Source organism: Micropterus dolomieu, linkage group LG01, assembly GCF_021292245.1.
Source record: "Micropterus dolomieu isolate WLL.071019.BEF.003 ecotype Adirondacks linkage group LG01, ASM2129224v1, whole genome shotgun sequence".
Classification (NCBI taxonomy): Eukaryota; Metazoa; Chordata; class Actinopteri; order Centrarchiformes; family Centrarchidae; genus Micropterus; species Micropterus dolomieu.
In genome coordinates this window covers 33,587,242-33,596,678 of record NC_060150.1, presented here as the reverse complement: position 1 = coordinate 33,596,678, position 9,437 = coordinate 33,587,242, and the positions used below count along the sequence as shown (strand labels likewise).

The window sequence follows — 9,437 nt, the reverse complement described above, 5'->3', positions numbered from 1 at the left end:
ACATCTGTGCTGGCCAATAATGGCTTTTCTACAAAATATTAACATGCTGTTTGTCCAGGGGGTCAAATACTTGTTTTTCCTCATCAGATGGTTATCAACTTTTATAAATTCATATGATGTGATTTTCTGGAATTTTCTTTGGGATTCTGTCTTTCACTGTTAGAATGTACATATGATTAAAATTATAGATCGTTGCATTCTTTGTAAGTGGGCAAACCTGCAAAATCAGCAAGGGGTCAAATACTTATTTCCCCCACTGTATATATTCTGCTGTTAAAATGCATACTGTAAATACTATAAATAGGCTCTTCACAAAGCCATTGTGTAATTATAGCTTAACACTGCAAGTAATGCAAAGCAGTGTGCTTTGGTTTGAAACGTTCTTAAAATCACAACTAAGTCGCTTGGCCCCACGGGATTGCTTTTTGCACCAGTGATCAGACAGGGAGACAAGTGCTCCGTGAGTAAACAGCAGGCGCTCTATGGATAGTAACAATGGCAAAGGGTTTTGTGTGCTACACAGCTGTAGCCTATTTAACTTAAGTTAAAATTATACATAACTTACCTGATACACTTACATCTAGTTTTGCAGGGATGCTCTTCCATGCAAATTCCCTCCTTTTGATGCCCTGATAACTTTAGTAAACAGTAATAGATTCTGGAAACTCACAAACAGGGAGTATCACTCTGTCTTCCAATGATTTGTGCTGCACATCACATACAAAAAGTTCAAGTTGATTTGATTACATTAATGTTTAAGTTCAGATTTGCAAGAAATATTTTATTGCTACTGTGTAAAGGGAATACTGCTGGTAAAAAGCATCTTATTTGTTTAAAGTGTTTGCAAACCATGTTATTGCACTTTTGTGTATATAGCAGTACATTTAAATTAAAAGTGTGAAATATACTACTTTAGAATTCATTATTCAATTTTGCATTTAACTATGCGATTAAAAATTCTAATCGTTGCACAACACTAATAGTAACCTAACTTAGCATTACTTCCAAACCAGCGTCATTGGCTAACATTTTGTGAGGTTACTCGTCACATCTAAAGGGGCTTCTTTCCAAATAGCACATCCACTGTGAAGTATTTCACCACATTGTGGCTTTGTGGCTCCTGTATCACTTTAGGCAGGCCTGGACTCAAAAAATCAGCCGAGGCATTTTTGGCCCAGGCGGCACACCACAATCGGTCAGACACCTCTCAACAATGCGCCATCCTTGCAGTCCTCTTAAAGATGTGAATCGACTATAATATTCCCCCAATCTACTATAAATCTGAGTAGTAAGTGCTATGGATAAGTGTACCAGTGCAAGTGGATCAGTGTACTCATTCGCACTCATTTAGGCTACTGACTCCCTGGTGATCAGAGGTGGCCATGGAGTACACAACTCATACTTAAGTACAAGTAAATGTCAAAGAAAAACACTCTGCTAGAAGTCACAGTATCATTTCAAATTATTAAGAGATCCAGAATTGCTGGAATTCCCTGTCAAAGCTGTACAGTTTCAGGAATAACATACTGGGAATTAGCAAGTAGCTGTTTATTCAATGAATGCATGTCATGCATTTTCTTAATACAATAATAATAATATTCATTAATTTTAGTAACGTTTTACAGGTGTTGTGTAATAGGCCATATTTTACAGTACCTAATAACTTCTGCTGCGCTAGTGATCACCAGCAGTAGGTAACAGTCTCACTAAATGACAGCAATATTATTATTGATGATTTTAATTGAAATATTCATCATTATCATCACTATGGTATGGCGCACACACCCTACCTCTGTGCTCCCCCACTGGAGGTCCCTGTTCAACTACTCCATGCTTACAGCTTCACCTACGCGCTCCTCCTGCTCACCATGTCCCTTCGGCCCTGTCATGGGGACTCTGTCCCTCTGCTTCGCTGTCACACGCATCCTCCTTTGCCTGGCAGTGGCCACGGCTCTCCTTTACTCCTTCACTTGGCTGCACAATGTCTGGTACTGCAGGTGATGTAGAAGCTACTGCATTGCAGACCCGATAGCAAACATTTGTTATTTTGGCACATTTGGCGGCATCCGTCAACCAAGAAGCAGAGGGGAAGGGGCTAGTGAGAGATGTGATTGGGCCAGCCCAGTGTCGGTACAGAAAATGAACCAATGGGTCACTGTGGGTGCTTCATGAGCCGGTTGTTAGCCCATTTTTTAAAATGTTTTATATAAATAAATTATTTAAGTAATATCAGCCCCAAGTGTGCGTCTCCCACCGGGCATTTGCCCGGCATGCCAGATTACCAATCCACCCCTGACTTTAGGCTACTATTAGAAGCGCTGTCCTGCTTTTTATTGAATTTGGGGAAGTTTACACTCCAGCAACCCTAGTCAAACACGTTACCCGAGATCACATTACATTTGTAAAACACATTGATTATTCCTCATACTAAAAGTCTTTCCTTTTGTTGTTTTTTAAAATTTAAACATAAATCTAACCCTGGTCTTGCATGTCCAAATACATAAGTGACTTAACAAGGTTAAATGAAATAAGACTTATGTTACTTGGACTAACAAGCTTTATGCAATACAAGAACAATGTTCTGTCTTTATTCCATGTATGATTTTTCTGCACGGATCATTAGCTTGTGAGGATGGAGACATTTTGTCTGGGACATGCAGCTTTAGCAACGGTGACCAGACGTTTTCAACATTCCAACATTTCAGCCTAAATAGATGTTAAATCATCTTCTGTCTCACTCATCATTTCCTAACCCAATATAATTGTGCATGAACGTGTGTGCAAAACAATTTACAGTCCCAGTTAGGATGACAATATTTGACATCCTATCTTAGGCCTCAGTCTTTTAGCATATCTAGTAGTATGTAGCCAACAAGTGAATATTTAAGACCCTTTTGAAGATTGACGTTTTACAACAAGTCAGCTGGGAATGTTTAAAAGTCAGACAGTATCAGCATTTTCATGGAGCTAACGTTAGCTTACCTAGCTATAGCTACAGCTGAGAAAATCTGCCAGTTGTCATTTTGGCTGACAAAATCCACAGTTGCAGGCTAGAAATGTAAAGCCTACTTTTGGCTGCCTCTGTCTAAAATCAAGAACCCATCTTGTCAAAAAAAACATTTTGAGTGGTAAATCTGGCACTATTATCGTAGAAAACGACACACAAGCTGTCAGAATGGAGTGCTCAGCAACCATAACAAATGGGAGTGGGATTTAGCAAACAGTCATTATCTTGGTAGAATCTTAATTCACTTTCAAATTAAGAAAAATTATAAATAATATATCCACCATATTGCAGCCCCTCTGTTCTTCAATCCCCTTTTCAGTTGAAAGGTCACTCCCCAGCTCAAAGTTCAGGTGGAACACATTTGTATTTCTGCCTCATATGATGCCAACTCCACACCGCGTTGCTCACCTAGATTCATTTCTGTGCCTTCTACCTCGGGCTTAGAGGGAGCCATGCCTCTTCACTGGTGCTAGGCCACTGCCATTAGAGTGAGGCGTACCCGTGGCATGAAATTAAGGAGAGCTGAGGCCTATTGAGCAGCTCAGCTGATAGAGGCAGGGGATAATAAATCCACTGGGGATGGATGTGGCAGCCCATATAGCCTCAGGGGCACTCAGGGTCCCTTTATTAGTGTGGCTATTTTCACCCTCTCCCTCAACAGCCTGTCTCTTCATTGAGCAGAAGCATCCACACACACACACACACACACACACACACACAAACACTCATGTACTGTGTGTACTCTTTCTCCCAGCTCTTTCATAATGAGGGAGATGGAGTTGATGATGTATGCGGTATGTTGTAAAATGAGTGTCCCTGTTGATTAGAAACCATGAAAGACTTACTTACTGTGCGCAAACTGTTTGAAAACGATAGACATGCATTGGAGTGGGATAGCTGCTGCATACAAAGGTCACTGAAGAAGTACCCACACTAAAATCATAACTCCCTTAAACAATTTGGCTGGCTGTATTTTATATAATCAAAAATTCCCATAAAATGACCAAAACAAACAGGCATTAATCCATGTCTGTAAACGTTTCAATATCCCCAGCCTGTCTGTGGCTCTCGGCCCCGAGCCAAGGTCTATGGCATAGGGGAATATCTACATCAGGCTTTAGCAACACAGGCAACACTTGTTTCTGGAATCAATTCATTACAGATTTTGGTCTTTTCATGGTATTTGTTGAAATCATATATCATAATTGCCTCATAATGTGCATGTGTGTTAAAACTTCCCTGTCAGTAGTTAAATAACATCAGAATGAAAAAGTGCAGAAAAGTCCCGTATAGTATCCAGACAATATACTGTAGGTGTCAGAGGCTAATTAATAAATTATTAATTTACAGTAGGTGCCATAGGCATTCAGTATGTGGATACTTTTATTTCATGCACAACATGTTCATACATTGATAAAAAGGAAACACGCATAGGTCACACTTTTGTTGCACTCATAAATACAGTATATAAAAATGTAACTATGCATGTTTGTTTATATAGCATCTTTCAACAACAAGAAAAAAGGCAAAACTGTGTACATAACACATGGTAAAGAATGTGTATATAAATACAGTGTGTGTGTTTGCGTAGGTTTTTCTCCTTGAACAGTAAATCTGTCTTTGTGTGTGACAGTGGTATGAAAAAGCAGAGAAGAGCAGCAGGGACTGCAAGATTAAACACAAAGTTGGCAGAGTTTCATTCAATCCTACGCAACACTGGCGCAAAGGGAGCGCTTTTCTGAGGGCTTTTCATAACCCTCTCCGTTATGAATTGCTGCTTATGTAATTGGTTGGCGTTCAAGCACCAACCGACCATGCACCAGGAAATGAGGAAAAGCCTGGAAAATGATGTGACGTCACATCTGAAAAGCTAGGAATTCACTGCAGTCTTACACATTACAAAACCCAGTGTGGATCCTGCATAATGTTATTATAAACAAATACTTTTCACATGTTTAATGCAGCCTCAACATAGAGAAAGAGACAACCCTGAATCACCTTTAAAAACAACCTATTATTTTCATCATATAAAAAAAGCAGGGCTTTAAATATGACAGTCTGACAGCAAACAAACAAACAAACAATTAAAAGTACACAATAACACAAATCTGCAGTTGTGCACTTGTTTCTTATTGGATTTTATTCCTAAGAAAGGCTTCACTCTTTCTTAAAACAATGCATAAGGTCTCTTTGGTCATCTGGTTATCTACACTTCAATAATTAAAAGATACTCAACTTGACCATATTTTAATGGAAGTCTTGGCTTAAACTCAAATTATAATCCTGGTGTAATTATAATCAAATCAAAATGATTCCTACCAGTTTCTTTGCCATCTGTTCTTTTTTACTTAATATCATGTTTTCTTTCTTTCTATCTTTCCTCCCTCCTCCCTTCCTTCTTTCTTCCCTTTCTGCAGGATTTTAAGGACACAGTCGCTTGAATGGTATTATAACAATGTGAAGAGTCGCTTCAAGAGGTTCGGCAGCGCCAAGGTTTTGAAGACTCTGTACAGAAAGCACATTATAGAGAGAGGAGCACTCTCTGATCTCCCAGGTAACTTCAGCCTCTTCATCCAGTTTTGTAAAATCAGCCATGCATGGTTTTTGTTGCTTATTTTTATCATTTTGATTTCAGAGCAGCCTTCTGTCTCTGTGCAACATTGTGTCATGTTGTGATTAAAGCAATTTCACCAATTTGGCTGGAAACATTAAAAAAAGGGCTTCATTTGAGATGCAAAGTTCTGGCCAAACATTAGATTAAACACAGACACAGCTTATTTGATTGCTCATTAGTTTGCTTAGTTAAATCACTCACTTTGTTTCACACATTTTGTTCTCTCACTGACTGAGTCGCTTGATTACTTTCTAACTGGCATGTAGAAACAAATATTTTCCCACAAACAGGCGCGCACACACACATTTCAAGGGTTCAGTGTGGTTAACTATTTGTTTTTTACCTTTCTTTACAGTTAAATGAATTGAATTTAATCATAACATTGTTTTTTGGATTTGGGGAAAGCCCTTTCTTCCTTGGCTGCAGTTTAATTTTGAAAAAAATGCTCTTTGCTGCTGTTGCACCTGTGGATGTGATGTGAACTTGCATTTTCCGTGTGTGTGTGTGTGTGTGCTGACGGTGACAGACTACGGGTGAGCTGCCCCACAGGACTCGTCCTGCCAGTTAATCCCTGCAGCAGCTTGGGCCACTTTGCCTCCTCAGTGAATTGTGCCCATCTAGGACAGCAGCGGGGCAGCTTTTATCCAGCATCCCCCTCTCTAAATAACATTGTTTTGACCCGGCTGCAACATGATCGGTCTAAAGTCCACGGCTGTATACAAGCCATTATTTCAAGTCCTGGTACATGGGATTAAATGGATACAGAGAGCACAGAGGGGATAAATCAGGTCAGACTTGAGGCAGAAATGGATGAGGTTGTGATGAGTATAGAATACACCATGACCAAAACTGTTAGTTTTTTACCATGGTATGGTATATAAGTTTATTTTGTCTGTAATGTATAAAGTGAAATGGTAGGCCTGAATAAGAAATGTCTGCTACTACGCAGCCCACACAATAGAGGAACACAGCGACAGCTCAACTATTTGGAAATGCTACAATAGTTAAATTTACATCTGTTATTACTGCAACATTCTCGCATTTTCCTTTTAGCAGACAGCATGTCTAACCATTGTGAAAGCTGCTATTGACTATGTTTATGGGCTGAAATAGCTCACTGCGAATCTAAAAATATGTTGGTCAGAAAGAAGCTTATAAGTATTTCGCCTAATAGCATAGTACGTCGGTTCAGTTCTTTATTGTCCCACAAGAGGAAAGTATTTTTTCAGCAAGGCAACACAAAAAAATAGCACATAAACACAATAAATAGTTGAAAACATTAAAAGTGCTGGTACTGCCCAGACAATACAGAAAACAGTAAATAAGTGCATGTGATAAAAATAAGAGTGGGGATCACAGGAAGAGCTAAGCATTAAAGTGGCTTTAATTCTTTAGTTGTTTTTATAGCTATACTGTACATGTCATAGTCAGCAGTGTTAAAAAAATAAAATAAAAAGGATGAAACACAGTAATGGATTAATTTCCCCCTGACAGACATTTTTGGACATTTTACAGTTCATTTACTTCATTTTTCTAACATGATAGAGTTCCACTCTAAAAAGCTTTGCCAGGGCAATCATGAGGTTTGTTGTGAGTGGACAAAATGCTTCTCCTTCTAAACCTCCAGTTTGCTGATTTCCTCTTCACTTGCTTCCCCTAATCATCTTCCCTCCTCCTGTTCCCTTCCCACTCGTACTAGCTCTCTACTGTCCTCTATTTTCTCTTCTCCTCTCCTCTCTTACATCATCTCGGTTGGAGATGGAAGGATTATGTGACTCTGCTGCTGGTCTCCCAGCTCGCATGAGCCTAACAGATTATACCGCTTCCAGTTCTCAAATACTTGCATCGCCTCTCCCTCTAACTGGCTAGCTGACTTGCCATATGATTATGGATATACTGTGATGTGTGTGCATGTGTAGTAGGCCCTGTAGGTTGCTTGTGTGTATCTTGATATTTAAGTTTAGGTCAGATATTGTTGCCTCGCACAGGAGAACCTGATATATTGGCTGGTGAAGATCTGATTTCATGTGTTTTCAGGAAAATGTTGGTTTTTTTTACCCCCTCACCCAGCCCCCTTAATGTCATATATCAGATTGAATTAAAAGAGATTGTGAAAATGTCAACAACAAAAAAAAAAAACAAGGCCATACCTGTCAAAAATATGATTGGGTTTTAATTTATTTGAAAGAAAGTGCCTTTTACAACCTCTTTTGCAGCAAATAATGGGATGTGTCAAGTGTTTTAACACGTCTATATAAAAGTAACAGATTAACGTGGTGTATATTAAGATGTCTGTGCTTTCAATAGAACGGAATATAATGAGATTTTAGTTCAGCAAGTAAATCAGCACTAGACTGGGAAAAAAAATTACATAAAGATGTTGCTCATTAACAAACTGACGTTACGCCATCGTGCTCTGTCTACTTTGCTCCAAGAAAAGGAGCTTTTTGTTATGTAGCCCAGAACCTCTGCCAGAATTTTAATATTGGTCTCCTCTCCTCATGCATATAGAAAAGCAGTCACAGGAATGAAAAGTGTTTACCAACCATATGTGAAATATAGGCTTCCTCGGTACGTGTACTAGTAAAGAACATTTCATTTTTTTGATGCATCGCCAAGGGGCCAATGCTCGTGAAATCAATTCTGTACGAGTGTGAAATGGCAGCTGACATGACAGTCTGTGAGAGAGAGTCTGTCATGTCCCCAGAGATAATGTGTGACCTTCAAACAAACAGGAAGAGAACGGGGAGCTAGCAATTTGTACATTTCATTTGTCCATCATCTCCGGTGGAAGGCAGTGATGCTGCAGTGTGGCCTGTAACAAATACCATACCATCCTGTGTGTGTGTGTGTGTGAATGTATATGTGTGTATATATGTATGTGCGTGTGTGCACGCAGGAGAAAGTGGGAGTGTGGCTCAGCATGATAGATGTGGTCCCTGGAGAGTCTTAACATGAAACATGGATGAAGAATACTGTAGAATTGACTGAAGTCCTAACTTAAAACATCTGTCTTGTATACTTTGCACTTGAGCAGCTGAATTTCCTTTTTTTCATTACTAATCCAAGTAACTCATTAAGTGGATCGACAGGTGCCAGGGACTGATGCCACGTTATTAAATTAGTAATTAATGCCTTGACGCCAGTACAGTATGAAATGAAACACATTAATATGCACAGAAGTTGTATTTACTCATACGTCAGTGAACCCTGAACAGTCTTAGCCTGCGGTGCACAAGAAGCTGTGTGTCGACCAACTAAAATGATAAGATGTGACAGAAAACAGTGAACACATTGTATAATGTTGTGGTAAAGGTTAGCGGGAAAGGAAATTCTTTCAATCAAGATAAGCACATGGAGCATCTTTCACTTTCTAAATTAAACCACCATTAATTTAAAAAGTTAATTGATAGAACAACAATATCAATACAAGTGTCTAAGCACATTTTTGGGATGGACAGTAGCTAGTCAATCACCATGTAAGGTTGGTTACCTCAAAATACACCCATTTGCTGCCAATAATTACATGTGAAGATCAATACCACACCTGTGTCTGTAACACGTTACTCAGTAATAGTATTACTTTTCCCAGTAACAAGCAGTGAAAGGGATTACTATTTCCAAAACAGTAATAATATTACAGTTACTAATCCAAGTAACACTGCGTCACTCCGTTACTGGAACGCACCATCCTTGACGTGAACGCGACTGCGCAGCTGGTCAGCGGCATCGGACCTTATGTTGTTCAAGTCAGCTGTTAGCCAGGAAGCTAAAGGAAGAATGGAGAACGAGGGAGAAAGGTGTTCTTTCCACAGC

General features: G+C 39.3%; 1 protein-coding gene across 8 annotated transcripts in view; it reads left to right on the top strand.

The window, feature by feature from the left end:
* myripb (myosin VIIA and Rab interacting protein b) overlaps nucleotides 1-9,437 on the top strand; it is a 124,240-nt gene that overhangs the window by 81,372 nt on the left and 33,431 nt on the right. For all 8 annotated transcript variants that reach the window (XM_046065970.1, XM_046065966.1, XM_046065964.1 and 5 more), the window contains one exon: nucleotides 5,425-5,561. In XM_046065970.1, coding sequence (XP_045921926.1) covers nucleotides 5,425-5,561 — 137 coding nt within the window. The remainder of the gene's footprint in view (nucleotides 1-5,424; nucleotides 5,562-9,437) is intronic.